This window comes from Anolis sagrei, chromosome 2, assembly GCF_037176765.1.
Source record: "Anolis sagrei isolate rAnoSag1 chromosome 2, rAnoSag1.mat, whole genome shotgun sequence".
NCBI lineage: Eukaryota > Metazoa > Chordata > Lepidosauria > Squamata > Dactyloidae > Anolis > Anolis sagrei.
Window position 1 is genome coordinate 186458379 of NC_090022.1, and position 15506 is coordinate 186473884.

A 15506-nucleotide genomic window follows, 5' to 3' on the forward strand; every position below is an offset into this window, starting at 1 on the left:
GACAAGGTGCCAAGACTGAAAACATTCAAAAGACTCTCATTTCTCGCAAGTTATGTTTCAGCAGCAATTTACACTCGGCACAGGAAGAAGCGGCAAATTGTTGGTTTCACAAATTCAGACTGAATATCATAATTCGAAATGGTTGTACATGTAATAGGCTCCCCTCATATGGTAACCTGGCACATCAGAGAAGAAGATTTAGCATAACCATTCCTATGGTGTTCTTGTTTACTAAAGAAGACAATGGTTTCATCTGCAGGAGTATTTTTTAAAAGGCCACCTATTTCTATATGTCCAACTGCGTACTGGGAATATTGATTTCTGTTAATTTAGCCCTGTATTTTGCTGCTGCATTCATAAATCATACAATGCATACATTTCTGTCTTTATGAAGGGCTCATGCTCAAAATATGGGATTACTGAGGGAAAGAAGTGTCTCAGCTCTTGCCTCCGCTGCTCTTCCTTTCTCCATCCCTCTGGGCTGCCTCAGTCTTTTATGGAGGGAAAAACTGCCAGTTCTGCACTATTCATTTCCCTCATTTGTGAGGGATAAACTGAGGCTGGATCTACACTATCATGTAATCCAGATTGTCAAAGCAGGATTTCCAGATTATCTGCTTTGAACTGGATTGTATGAGTCTACACTGTCTTATAGGGGGTGCGATGGCAAAACGGGTTAAACCGCTAAGCTGCAGAACTTGCTGGCCATAAGGTCGATGGTTTCAATTTGCAGGAAGGGGTGAGTTCCCATTGTTAGCCCCAGCTTCTGCCAACCTAGCAGTTCGAAAACATGTGAATGTGAGTTGATCAATAGGTACCACTTTGGCAGGAAGGTAATGGCACTCTATGCAGTCATGCCAGCCACATGACCTTGGAGGTGTCTATAGACAACGCCTGCTCTTCAGTTAGAAATGGAGATGAACACCCCCTTCCCAAACTAGACTTAATGTCAATGGGAAACCTTTACCTTTACACTGTTTTATAACCCAGTTCAAAGCAAATAATCTAGATTTTATATGGCAGCGTAGATCCAAGCTTAGCTTCACTACAAAAATCCCACAACAACATTGCGGTGAAGCTGCCTTTCTCAAAATTCAGGGAACTGACTGATAGGGAGTTGGTGGTTTTATCTACTGGAGGAGGGGGAGGCAATGGAGGCAGCTCAGAGGCAAAGAAAAAGGAAGAGCAGCTTAGTCAAAATGTTCCTTCACAAATGAACAGTGCAGAGCTGGTGGTTTTGCCGCTGGATGAGATGGAGACTACAGAGGCAAAGGCAAGAGCCTTACTTTTTCTTCTTTACCTCCTCCTTCTCCCTGTAGAACAACCAATCTACGTAATGTTAAAATTTAACGTATCTTGGAGCCAAATATTCCAACCTCCCAGAATAGAGGTCTGACAGCTCTTAAAAATTCATTACTGCTCCCGACTACTCCAACCTGAATCCAACAACCTCCCCAGGTGGTGTTTCCAACTGATGCACTTCCAGCATTCTGTCTGGATCTATCAGTGGGATCCCTTTTGTCACAAGTTAGTTTGGGAACTTTGGTGCATTCAGAAAGGAAACATGTAGAAGTAAAATACTTGGAGGAGGAAATGTTGTATTCTGATGGCTATTCTGCTATAGCGCCGCATCTGACTTCCCTCTTAAAGGCTTAGGCTCAGGGACTCTGCGGGCCACACCAAATCCTTGTGAGGGCCACATGTTGTATAGGTCTACCTTACTTCATGTGGCAGCTCTACTGCAGGCTTAGTGTCAAAACTATTAATGGGCAAAGTATAAAGACGTGCTGCTCGAAGCAGTGGGCTTGACATCCATTGGGATTTAGATCCAGGAGTCCCTGTATATGAAAATCTGTGACCGCTCAAGTCCCATGATATGCAACGACATAATAAAATGAACCTATATAATGGGTTTTTTTAGTATTTGTTTGATCATTTCAAGCTGTGGATGTGGAGGGCCAATTGCATACCAGTTTAAACTCATTGGAATAAAAGCAGGCTAAAAAGCAGTGGTTCCCAACCTTTTCTTTTGACCGGGGACCACTTTGACCAGGGACCACTCTCCAACGTTAGTATGAATCTGTTTTTGGTCAACTTTAGATTGGGTTTGGTTATTTGGGATGCTGATTCAGAAAATTGCATTGGATAGGCCACATCAGCTCTAGTTTCTGATACAGAACATATGTCATCCAGTGGTCGCCATCTGCTCGCCCACAGGAAACCATATTTAATAAGCCTCAACACTAAGAGGGTTTTGCGAGACCAGTCACTCTCATTCCAATGGTGTAGTAACAGTGAGGCCACGGATCATATTTTAGTTCTTGTGGAACACTGGTGGTCCACGGACTACAGGTTGGGAACTACTGCAACCTGGAAGTCATATGTAACTCTTTCTTTCCCTTCTCCCCCTTTCTCCCCCCCCCAACCTCTTTTTTTAATTTTTCACTCCCTAACCCTCTGTCTTTTCTTTTCCTAATCCCCCCCCCCCCACATTGTTACCACACTTTTGATGTAAATCTATCGTGTTTTCTTTTAAGCATCTCATGCTCCAATCTCTTGGAATCAAATTATTTTCAATAAAAATAATTTTAAAAAAGGAATCAGTAAATAAGTAGAATAAACAAGCAACACATGCACCAATATTTTAAACATGCTAAGGTAAAGGTAAAGGTTTCCCCCTGACATTAAGTCCAGTCATGTCCGACTCTAGGGGTTGGTGCTCATCTCCATTTCTAAGCCAAAGAGCTGGCGTTGTCCAGAGACACCTCCAAGGTCATGTGGCCAGTATGACTGCATGTAGTGCTGTTACTTCCCTGCCGGAGCGGTATCTATTGAGCTACTCACATTTGCATGTTTTCGAACTGCTAGGTTGGCAGAAGCTGGTGCTATCAGCAGGAGCTCACGTCGCTTCCTGAATTTGAACCTGCAACATTTCAATCAGCAAGTTCCGCAGCTCAGTGGTTTAACCCACTGCACCACCGGGGCCTCCTTTAAACAGGCTATTTGATTCATAATGCAAGCACATATTATCGTGCAAAATGGCCAGATTGAAAACTAGAGATAGCTCCTGTTCATTTCATGCAGATGTAGAAAAGTGGATTTCAGCAGGGGATGCTTGTCACACAACTAGCTGCCATTCTTGCTTCTGCCCAACAATTAAAGATTCAGGAACCATCTCCAGTTTTCATCTAGCAAACCTACATGTTGTGTGCTGTACATGGATCCTCTTTGGGGGTGCAACACTCCTTAGCCCCCTGACCCACCCACATGTGAAAGGACACAGTAGCCTTCAGTATGAGTGATTTTAATTATTACTTCAGGTATACATCACAGGAGAGCAACTGCCAAAGTGTGTGTCTCCATCTTAGTTACAGTGCAGTGGGGATGAAGCCTGTCACTCTTCCTGAACAAAGATCCCCATAGTCATATGCCAAGTGATGTCATCGGTTCAAATGTGATGTCATCTCAGTAGCCATGTAAACACAGGTAAATCTGGGAGTTTCCCAGTATGGAGAGAGATGTGCCTCAGTCCTCCTCAAGCCAATAGGAGCAGGCAGAAGAAGACAGGTGAATGTGTTTGCTGATCTTTTCCTTTCTTCTGTTCTTTTTCTCCCCACAAATCTTGATTTATACATACATGGATATAGGGTAAAATGGAAAGGAAAGATGGCAAAAGTTTTTAAAGATGACCAACACACAAAGCTCCTGGGACACGAAAGATCCTAACTCTTCTTGTGCTTAATTCAGTGCCACAACTTTTGAATTCAGTTTGCAGGACTGAAATAAGCTGAGGGCAATGAGAGAAAAGATAAACTGGAAATTTTTTAAAAGCTGCCTCAATAGTGGGATTGCAATGAATTAATCAGGACTGTCCTTGTCAAATTCAGACAGCTGGAGAAGTATGCAAGTATGAGAGGTTTTTCTTGGTATGGATTTGCCTCAGTCCAATGGATTATTCTCTCTTCCTCAGAGACTGCAGTTCTGTGAGACAGGTCCAAACATATTTCTGACTGGGAATTCCCCTTTCAACCCAGTGTCTTGAGGAAATGAATGCAAATTAATAGGTCGGCCTTGTTGAATTGAGGGTTGGGATGTAAGCTCAAGTGTATCATAAGTCTTTCTCCACTAAACCCTTCTGGCTCAATGTCTTCCAATCCATCCGACATTTCATTCCCTCTTGATGCCGATTGCTGCTGCCGCCATCACTGCCATGCCCCGCATGCGCTTCCCTTGGTGGGTCTTGACATGTTTTGCCAGGTGGTCACTCCTCATGAACCTCTTAGGGCACATTTGGCAGCCGAAACGCTTCTCACCTGTGTGTGTCCGGAGGTGCCTCTGCAGCTCATCTGAGCGGGTGAAGCTTTTCCCACAGTACAGCCAGGAGCAGATGAAGGGCCGCTCGCCTGCATGCCAACGGAGGTGGGCCTTCAAATGAGACGTTTTGCCATAGACCTTGCCACAACCTGGCAGATGGCAGATATGTTGCTTCTTCCTCCCAGGCTCCTCATTTACCCCATTCACTGCCTGGCAGTTGGGACACTTGCATCGACGGCAGCGGCGGGCTGTGCCCAGCAACGCCTTGGGGGTGCCTTGCAGGAGGGCAGCAAGGGGCGGCTGGGGGCTTAAGACCAATGGCCGGCTCAGAGAAAAACTGCTAGGTTGCTGCAGGCTCCACCATGGGGCATCATCAGTTGATGTGGTCCCTGGAGGAACCGTTGGGCCCAAAGGCCGAGGGCCTTGCAAAAAGCTGGAGAAGTCCTGGGCTTCTGAGAAAGTGTATGAAGGGGCCACTGAAGGGGCCAACATCTTCACAGAAGACAATTCGAAGGAATAGGTAGGCTCAGCTGGTGGTGTCAGGGGCAGTTCATTACCAGAACTGTTGCCACCACCAGGCACCATCTGGCCATGATATGGCACCTTGGGCAGCCCAAAAGCCATGGTTGTGTGGGAACCTGATGGCATCTCATTGCTCCAGAGCTGGAACATCTCTGCTGACTCATAGGATCCTGGATGGCTTGCAGAGGAACAGGAAGTTGTGGATGATGTGACAAAAGTGGGATTGCAAGGAAAGGTTCCTTCTGGAGATGAGATGAGGGTCTTGGCCTAGAGTAGAGAGGAAAAAGAAAGACTCTTCTCAGCATAAACTTTAATAATCCTTAATCCTTAACTGCATTAAGTTTTTCAAGTTTGAAATGAGTTGACGTTATCTTGCAACACAATAAAGACTGAAGAGTTTCTCCTCATCCCAAAATCAATATTAACACTGAAAAGTAGACTTTTGAGCTTTGACATAAATCCCTACTTTTTCTTCTCTGTACCAATCTGCAGTCCAGAAAGTAACTCACTAAACTATTAATTACTAACATTATATTGCCATCACTGTTACTATTGCACCATTAAAAATATGGGGAAAGTGTCCTCTGGTCCTCATCTCCACTTTGGATTATCATAACTTCAAGTGGAACCCTATTAAAGGCATTATACAGATACATTTGGCGAGTGTGCAAAAGCTTTCAGCTTTCCTTTCCTATCTCCCCAGGAAGGCTTCTTTTCATTTATAGACACCGGTGCAATGGGTTAAACTGCTGTGCAGGCAGGACTGAAGACTGACAGGTCGGAGGTTCAAATCCGGGGAGAGTGCGCATGAGCTCCTTCTGTCAGCTCCAGCTCCCCATGCAGGGGATATGAGAGAAGCTTCCCACAAGTATTGTAAAACATCAAACATCTGGGCGTTCCGTGGGCAACGTCCTTGCAGATGGCCAGTTCTCTCACACCAGAAGCAACTTGCAGTTTCCCAAGTCACTCCCAAGAGTAGAGTGCAGCCAAACTTCCAAGAAACTTAATGTATGGAAAGCATAAAGTAGATCCCAAGGGTTTAGACCAGGAACCAAATGACCTTGTTGTCCTTCAGATCTTACAGCTTCCACAATTATTTTGTTTGGGTCTTTTGCTAATACTTAAATAAACCATGGAAACCAGAGTGTTTATGCCCCTTTAAAAACAAAGACAATGAGCAAAAGTTCTGTATAAAACTGGCATATGCTAAAGTATATATAAAGATTAAAATTGAGAAAAGATGTTTATGAATTATGTAGAAATTCAGTATTTCTTGCTGGAATTGAGAAGGCTGAGCTGTATGCCTACCTTCTCAATCTGCCATCCGGGTCCTAACCATAGATGGTCTCCTAAGACGGCCTTGATCTAACAGCTCTTCACATAAATAATGCCTTCAAGGCAAGGAATTCAGGGGCGGCTCAACCCATTACGCAAAGTAAGCATTTGCAGTATAGATGATTTTGCCCAGGGGTGCTCTTGAGGCGCTCTTGGGGGGAAATAGACCTTGACATATGCGAGTTGTAGTTACTGGGATGAATAGTTCACCTACAATCAAAGAGCATGTCCCCGCCAGTGCCTTCCTTTGAGACTAAGAGATTTCCCACCTTTCCAAGCTCACTCAGTGGGTTACCATAGCCAAGTAGGGATTTGAACCTTGGTCTCCTGGAGCTCAAGTTGTTTGTTGTTATTGTTGTGTACCGTTATCATTTTGTGAAGTGTTTGGTGTTTAGGAAAAGAGTGCTCTACCCTCCTTTGGATACTAAAGTGTGCGCCTCCCCTGAGTTATGTTTTGATTGAAGTGATGTTCCTGATGATCTCTTAACCCTCATGTATCTCCCATTGGCTACGTATGGCTTTAATTGATGTTACTCTATTCTTTTTGGATGTGGGAAATCCCAGCAAATCTGGAAACATCAGACTTTTCTTTTGATACAGACCATGGAAAAACAAGAGCTGTCTTTGAAAGTAGAGGCTCAAGAGATATAGCTTTGTCTTACTCCTATAACAATTAGAAGTCTTATTTTGTACTTCGATTAAGCAAGTCTCTTACTTATGGTTGGATTTATAATGGGGAAATGTCAACTCATGGCGATGTACCCAAATGTCACTGCAACAGGAATTTTCTGTTTCAGACGTTAAAGGATACTCCAGCTTTTATTGATGGACTAAGAACAACACTTGAGGACTATTTCCAAGGGTTTAACATTGATACGTCTTCCCTCCTTTTAGTCGACTACAGTATATCCTTCAGATCTGGAAGTAGATAGTTACTAGTTAACCTGATATTGCCAACCTGTTAAACATCAGCTGCATTCTTTCTTTGTGGCATAGCTTTTCTTACCAAACATACCACTTCTCTTCCAGAAAGACAAGACCCTAAGTGCACATGAACTATCTCTGGTGGATCAGACCAAGGATTGTTTGGTACAATGCCCATCAAATGTGCCTTAGAAAATCATATGCCAGAGGTGGGGGATTTTTGGATTACAACATCCAGTGTTAGGGAGCCAGCATAGTATAGTGGTTTGAGGGTTGAACTAGGTTGAACCCTACTTGTAGTAGAAACTTACTGGATAAGCCTGTTTCACATAATCAATGGCAAACCTTCCCTGTACTGTATAAATCTCACCAAGAAGACCCTATAGTAGGGTTATCATATGTTGGAGTTGACTTGAAGGCACATAATGACAACTCCTCCCAAGATTCATCACCATTGGCTATCCTGGTTCAACAAAATCTAGAAGGCTTTATCCTACACCTCCCTGTAATACACTGAGTATATAGCTGCTGTGATTCACACATGAGCTGCTCCCTGGGAAATCCCAGAATCTAAATTTCAAAAGGGCAGATGAATTTGATACGTTGTACTAGTCTCTCTGCCCCAGCTGTTTCTCTCTCACTTAATAGAAAACAATAACCTCTTAGTGGGTTGTTGTAGGGTTGTTTTTTTTGGGGGGGGGGGCTATATGGCCATGTTCTAGGGGCATTCTCTCCTGATGTTTCGCCTGCATCTATGGCAAGCATCCTCAGAGGTAGTGAGGTCTGACTACCTCACTACCTCTGAGGATGCTTGCCATAGATGCAGGTGAAACGTCAGGAGAGAATGCCTCTAGAACATGGCTATATCGTCTGAAAAGCCTACAACAACCCAGTGATTCCAGCCATAAAAGCATTCGACAATACAATAACCTCTTACATATCATTGATTTATCTGAAAAATTCATGATGTGTAGAACGGATTGAATATCCTTTATCTGAAATGCTTGGGACCAGAAGAGTTCCATATTTCAATGTTTTTCAGATTTTGGAATACTTGTGTATAAGTTTCCGGTCTCAATTCAATGAGCAGGTCATCACCTATAAAGCCCTAAATTGTTTGGGCCCTGCCTATCTTAGTGACCGCATCCCCTCCATGAATCTGAATGAATGTTAAGATATGCCGGGGAGGTCCTCCTCTCGGTCCCACCACCATTACAAGCGCGGTTGATGGGGATGAGGGAGGGGGCCTTCTTGGTGGTGCCCCCCCAGCTCTAAGACTCCCTCCCCAGGGAGATTAGGCAGGCTGTCCTCCTTCCGTAGGGATCTGAAGACCTGGATGTTTAAACAAGCTTTTGAGAACATCTAGTCCCTAGTGGTTTATGCAATAATGACACAGCACTACACTTCATCCCACGTCCTTGTTCCATGGCTACACATTAGCACTATCTAACTCCCTTGTCTTTTTGTTTACTGTCTGGCTATGATCTTTGGTAGCTTGTCGCCATAGGTTATTGTGCGCTGTTTTTAATTGTTGTTCTATATGCCATATGTTTTATTTCATTATACTTGTATTTTGTAGTTCATTTTATGTTTTGTTTTATGCACTTTGTGTCATCAGTAAGCCACCACAAGTCCCCTCAGGGAGATGGAGGTGGGGTACATGAATAAAATAATAATAATAATAATAATAATAATAATAATAATTTTATTGACACAAAAACACAGTATGTCACAGCAAACGAGATCTATATGCTGGATTTTGTATCACAAAATCATCATCATCATCATCATCATCATCATCACAATTATTACAATTATTACAAAATTATTTCAAAATCACAATTATTATTATTATTATTATTATTATTATTATATAATGAGAGATTTTGAAGATGAGATCTAAGTCAAAGCATAAAATCCATGTATATTTCATACAAACCTTATTCGCATAGCCTGAAGGTAATTTTATACATAATATTTTAAATAATTTTGTACATGAAAGGAGTTTTGTGTACACGGAACCACCAGAAAGCAAAAGTATCACTATCTCAGTTACACATGTACACAGTTTTGGTTTTTAGATCTCCAGATAAAAAATGCTCAACCTTTACACATTTTCTATAAATTTTTTAAGAAAAGTAGGATGGTTGTTTCAACAGATTAAAGGTTTTTCAAATCTTTCTCAGTATCCTTTCACATACAGGACAAAAAGTACCTAGTTCTCAGCACTAATATCATTGATATACATAGATTAGTTCTGACTTAAAGCATACAGTAAGGCCAGGTAGAAAACACTCTATGCAGATGTATTATCTTTGCAGAACCCTTGCCCTGCTCTTCCCACCTAAGCGAATGCTAGAGATGCATGTATGCTTCGTTGGGAGTTATTCACATCATCACCTCGACTGAACTCACTTCTAAGTAAATATGTTTTATTTATTTATTTGTCAGTTTGTAACTACCACTACCTCTCAAAGTCTCGGATAGCTACTGAACAGGCGTCAGGGTCTGCAGCTGGTACAACTCTCTGAGGAGAAGATTTCATAAACTGAGCACCTTAAGAAAGACTTTCCTCCTTTTCCTAGAAAGCATCTGAGTGTATAGTGAGGGTTATTTTGGGGTCAGTTGCCCATCAGGTATCTTGGACCCAAGTAGTATTACAGAGCAATAAAAAAGAGCCCAGAATTGGATTGACAGTTATTTGTGTTGGTTCAGATTAAACCTTTGAGTAACCTTGGGCAAATCATGTTCTCTCAACTCTGTTTTGCCTTCTATCAGAAACAACTTGGAGGTACACAATAACACAATGAGTTTTAGCAAAATGGCAACATTTTCAAATCATTTAACTTGTCAACAGCCTTCAAAGGCAGTCCTATGTACAATGTATAGTCTAACCTGGAGAGCATCAGAGCATGGTCACTATGGCTACTGTGATAATAACTGTATATTCCGGCATATAAGATGACTGGGCAGATAAGATGACCCCCAACTTTTCCAGTTACAATATAGAGTTTGGGATATACTCGCTGTATAAGACTACCCCTCTTCCAACACACAGCAAATAAAATTTTTAAAAGCATCAGATTTTATTTCAATATGGTAATTTTCCTATTACTGTACCTCCTTCTCTGCCTCTCACATCTGGCACCTGTGAATCTGCACCATTTCACTGCAGTCTTCAGGAGCGAGATCTGAGGCAGAGGAGGAGGTACGGTAATAGGATACAAGGGTGGGCCAGACAGGTAAAAGAGGTGTGTTTTTCTGGGCCCAGAGCCACTCTATCTCTTTTTTCCATACCCCGGGCACCCCGGACACCTGTAGCTTGCTCCGCCCTTCACTTACACCTTCCCAGTGAGGTGCCCCTTCACCTCATCATCAGGACCACATTCAGTCCACAAATCCTGATGAATAGATTTTCTTCTACCATACTTGTACAGCGTCACCCTTAATGCTTTCATACAGTCGCTGCATACAGCAGGGACACGGCCACTGCCATTTTTGAGCTCCCCCCACAATATGCAGCAACCACAGATTCTCCAATCTGAATTGGAAGTTTCAGCACCCGCCTGCATCTATGAGACCTCACAACCACTGAGGATGCCTGCCATAGATGCAGGTGAAATGTCAGGAGAGAATGCTTCTAGAAATTGCCATATAGCCCAAAAAACTTACAACAATGTCATATAATCCAGTTTAAAACAAATGATGTGGATTATCCACTTTGATAATCTGGATTTTATAGCTGTGTATAAGGGGCCCACATGTTCCCAGCTCAGAAATAATTTGAAGGCAAACAACAACAACAAACAAGCTATAATAACGATAAGCAGCAGCAACCATTTGTTCTTCATCTTAGAGAAAGCAAAATATTATCGCTATGATTTTCACAGCAACCTCATAATGAGGGTTAGCTCTGCAGGGTGAAGTTCAGAATAACATACATGCTCCAGAATTTATTTTCCTGCTTCTGTCATGCATTGTCATTGCTTGCTTATCCTATCCTGCCCTACACTCTCTTACTATTGGGACTATTAGGCTGTGCTGGTGTCCTGTTTATCCTACAATGGCTTTTGGGTGAGTTTCCCGTTCTTGTACACGGGATTACTCCTGAGTAACACATCTTGACAGTCAAGGAATGCCACTCACCTTGGCTGGGGCTGACTAAGAGCAGGTGGTAGGAGGGAGAGAGTGAAGTGAATGGAGCATGTCTGGTGACCTACCCCCGAGGGCTGGCAGTGGTCACAGTAACCACAATCTTGGTGCTGTTATAAGAACGGAGAATAATAATAATAAAATCCCTTAGATGAAGAATAAGTGGTTGCCGCTTCTTATCTTTATAACATTTTTGCTGTGGCGTGCCATCAACACTTGTAGCAACTCTAAGGCAAAGGTATCACAGGGGTTTGTTGGCAAGGTTTGTTCAGAAGAGGTTTACCATTGTGAGGCTGAGAGAGTGTTATTTGCCCAAGGTCACCCATTGGATTTCATGGCAGAATTGGGATGTGAATCCTAGGGCTTTTCCGCACTGTCATATAATCCAGAATATCAAGGCAGAAAATCCCAGAATATCAGATTTGAACTAGGTTATCTGAGTCCACTCTGCCATATATTCCAGTTCAAATCAGATAATGTGAGGTTTTATGCAGCTCCGTGGAAGTGGGTAAGGGTCCTTCCACCCAGGTCCTATATCCCAGATCTAATCCCAGGTTTCTGTTTATCCCAGATTATCTGGAAGTGTGATCTCATTTAATCCAGTTTAAAGCAGAAAATCTGGGATCAGATCCTGGGATATAGGTTCTGTCTGGAAGGGCCTTATAGGCCCTTCCAAACAGCCCTATATCTCAGAATAAAATGTGAGCTATTCGAGTAAGCGTTTACAAATACAGAGTAGCTAATATAGGAAATCGAATGACCTGACAATGGAATTGGACAATGCTTGAGAATAATGAGACGCTGATGATGTTGCTTTTATTGCTTTTGTGATGTCTTATACTGTTTAATGTTTTTATCTATTATGTTTTAGGTATACCGATTTGTTGGAAACCGTCTTGAGTCACCAATTGGCTGAAAAAGGCGGTATACAAATACAGTAAATAAATAATATCAAAGCAGAAAATCTCACAATATCTGCTTTGAAGTGGGTTATCTGAATCCACACTCAGGTTAATATGGGATTTACTGCCTTGATATCCTGGGATATAGGGCTGTGTGGAAGGGTCCTAAGTCTCCAGTGTTGTAGTCCAGCACACAGACCACTACACTATGCTAGTGTAGTAGACTACTACCAGGGGCAGCTCAACCCATTACACAAAGTAAGCATTTGTAGTATAGTTGATTTTGCCCAGGGGCGCTCTTGGGGGAAAATAGACCTTGATATATGTGAGTTGTAGTTACTAGGATGTATAGTTCACCTACAATTAAAGAGCATTCTGAACTCCACCAATGATGGAATTGAACCAAATATGGCACACAGAACTCCCACGATGAACAGAAAATATATATTGGTGGGGGGGGGGGGGGCAAAATACTGTTTGCTTACCATTGAAAATTACCTAGGGCTGCCTCTGACTACTACACTATACAATGAAAAGATCAGTCTATGTGTAAATCTCTTCCAGGACTGAGTAAAAGAAAGAGTACACCATAGTTCAGTGGAAGAGTATGTGCTCTAGCTCTAAAAGCTTGAACATTTACTCCCTGGTGTTTCCAATGAGAATTTTTTAGGTTTCGAAGCCACATGTCTGTGTACACACAAGCCAGATTTTACATGACTTTTGAAATATTGCTTTCCTGTCTTACATCAAAAGAACTCAGGGCAGCGTGCAAGTACTGGTAATATCCATCTCAATATACTCCTATCCACTCAAAGCACTGGTAAGTGGCTGCTACTTGGGAATGGCCCCTTTTCAACTCAGTGGGTTGTAGGGAAAAGTGAATGGGGTGCTTCCAGCTGTGAGGCCACATGGGGTAAAGCCAAAAGTTGTAGGCTTTGCATCCCGATCTAAGCCTTATGCTGGTGAAAGTTCCTATTTATAGGTAAATAGGAAAGTTTTGGGTTGTGTAGGGTTTTTTGGGGTATATGGCCATGTTCTAGAGGCATTCTCTCCTGACGGTTTGCCTGCATCTATGGCAAGCATCCTCAGAGGTAGAAAAGTTCTATACAAAGCTCAGCCTCTTTTGCTCATCAAGCCCAATGCTGTCACATCTGACTGACAGTAGCAATCTTGGGTTTCAAAGGAAGATTGGAAATGCCAGGGAGTGAACATTCAACCTTTTCCAGGTAGAGCAATACTCTTCCAATGAACTAGCGTCCTACTTCATTTACTTTGTCTTTGCCATTATAATATGTACGCCAAGGAAGCAACTTGTTATTGAATGCATCTAGCCTGACTAAGGGCCTTTCCACACAGCCATATAACCCATAATATCAAGGAGGAAAATCCCACAATATCTGCTTGGAACTGGATTATCTGAGTCCACACTGCCATATAATCCCGTTCAATGTGAATTCTATACAGCTGTGTGGGCCTCAGATGGATTTGGTATCTTTTAGAAACAGGCACTGTATATATCTTGTTGTGTGTTTCCAAGTTGTTTCCAATTTACAGCAACCTTTAGGGGTTTCATTGGCAAGATTTATTCAGAGGGGTTTGCCTTTGCCTTCTTCTGTGACTGAGAGTGAGAGGACTCTTCCACACAGCCATATAACCCAGAATATCAAGGCAGATAATCCGCAATATTTGCTTGGAACTGGATTATCTGAGTCCACACTGCCATATCATCCAGTTCAATTGAGCCCCCAGTGGCACAGTGGGTTAAACCCCTGTGCCGGCAGGACTGAAGACCAACAGGTTGCAGGTTCGAATCCAGGGAGAGGCAGATGAGCTCCCTCTATCAGCTCCAGCTCCTCATATGGGGACACAAGGATGATAAAAACATCAAATCATTTGGCATCCCCTGGGCAATGTCCTTGCAGACGGCCAATTCTCTCACACCAAATGCGACTTGCAGTTTCTCAAGTCACTCCTGACACGACAAAAAAAAATCTAGTTCAATGTGGATTCTATACACCTGTGTGGGAGGAGCTGGACTTGCCCTATGGCCAAGCAGAGTTTTCAACCCAGGATTCCAGAGTCATAGTGTGGTGAAGGCTCCTTCTTTGGAGGCTTTTAAACAGAGGCTGGATGGCCATCTGTCGGGAGTGCTTGAATGCAATTTTCCTGGATGGCCCATGAGGTTTCTTCCAACTCTATGATTCTATAGTTTCAGCATTCAAAACAATGGAGACCAGACCACAATCATTTGCAAAATTGATTCTGATCTCAATGAGATCTCTATGAGCACACATGTGGGATTGCCATTTCCCACGTCTGGCCCTTCCACACAGCCCTATATCCCAGAATATCAAGGCAGGAAATCCCACAATATCTGAGTGTGGACTCAGATAACCCAGGTCCCTTCCAACACAGCCCTCTATCCCAGAATATCAAGGCAGGAAATCCCACAATATCTGAGTGTGGACTCAGATAACCCAGTCCTTTCCACACAGCCCTCTATCCCAGGACATCAAGGCAGAAAATCCCACAATATCTGAGTGTGGACTCAGATAACCCAGGGCCCTTCCACACAACCCTATATCCCAGAACATCAAGGCAGGAAAACTCACAATATCTGCTTTGAACTGGGTTATCTGAGTCCACACTCAGATAATGTGGGCTTTTCTGCCCTGATATTCTGGGATATAGGGCTGTGTGGAAGGGCCCTGAGTCCACACTCAAATATTGTGGGCTTTTCTGCCTTGATATTCTGGGATATGTTGGAAGGGCCTTCCCTCTTTTGCTCAGGCAGCAAAACCAACAGGTTAAAAAAGAAGGCGCAGCCTCACCTGTTGGGTTGAAACCTGGCTAAAGCTCTTCCCCACTGGCCAGAACTCAAGCCGAAGTGGAGATCTTACCTGTATGAAGGCAGGGAAGAGGTTGCCCCACTTCTCCAGCGTCCTGCTTGCTTTCCCCCAAAACTATCCGCACAGAGAGGTCACAATCTCGGGATAGGAGCCGGAATCTTGCTCCTCTCCATCTCTCCCTGCGAAGTCCCTCTTTTCCTCTCCCACCTGCATCTCTTCGATGATGTTCCTCCCCTCCCAAGCTTTCGCGATCCCACCCCAAAGGTCCCCCTCGCTCCCTCCCTCTTTCTTTTTCTTTTGGCTTTGTTTTTTTGGCTCCCCTTCAGCCAATCAGGAGTGGCGGCTGGAGGCGCCTTTGAAGTCGGGCGAGCGAACCAATCATTAAAATAGATTGAGGGATTTCAAAGCGGGGGCCTGGCTCGGTCGCCTTTAAGTGCCGGGCCCCCCTGCTGGGCCGCTTGTTATGGATGCAAAAGGGGGCTGAGGAGGCTGGTGGGCCAGCCGGGGA

The 15506-nt window shown here is 43.4% G+C and overlaps 1 protein-coding gene across 1 annotated transcript; it reads right to left on the reverse strand.

The window, feature by feature from the left end:
- Nucleotides 1-3316: 3316 nt before the first annotated feature.
- On the reverse strand, nt 3317-15107 carry LOC132767717 (transcription factor Sp5-like). The gene is made up of 2 exons (XM_060762974.2): nt 15050-15107; nt 3317-5103 (listed from the first exon to the last, which is right to left on the reverse strand). The coding sequence occupies exon 2, from the start codon at nt 4984-4986 to the stop codon at nt 4168-4170; it is 819 nt and encodes a 272-aa protein (XP_060618957.1). The 5' UTR covers nt 4987-5103; nt 15050-15107; the 3' UTR covers nt 3317-4167.
- Between the last annotated feature and the right edge of the window lie 399 nt (nt 15108-15506).

Bases quoted from the DNA above. Each gene is read 5' to 3' on its own strand.
- LOC132767717 (XM_060762974.2), bottom strand. From the start codon at position 4,986: ATGTTCCAGCTCTGGAGCAATGAGATGCCATCAGGTTCCCACACAACC.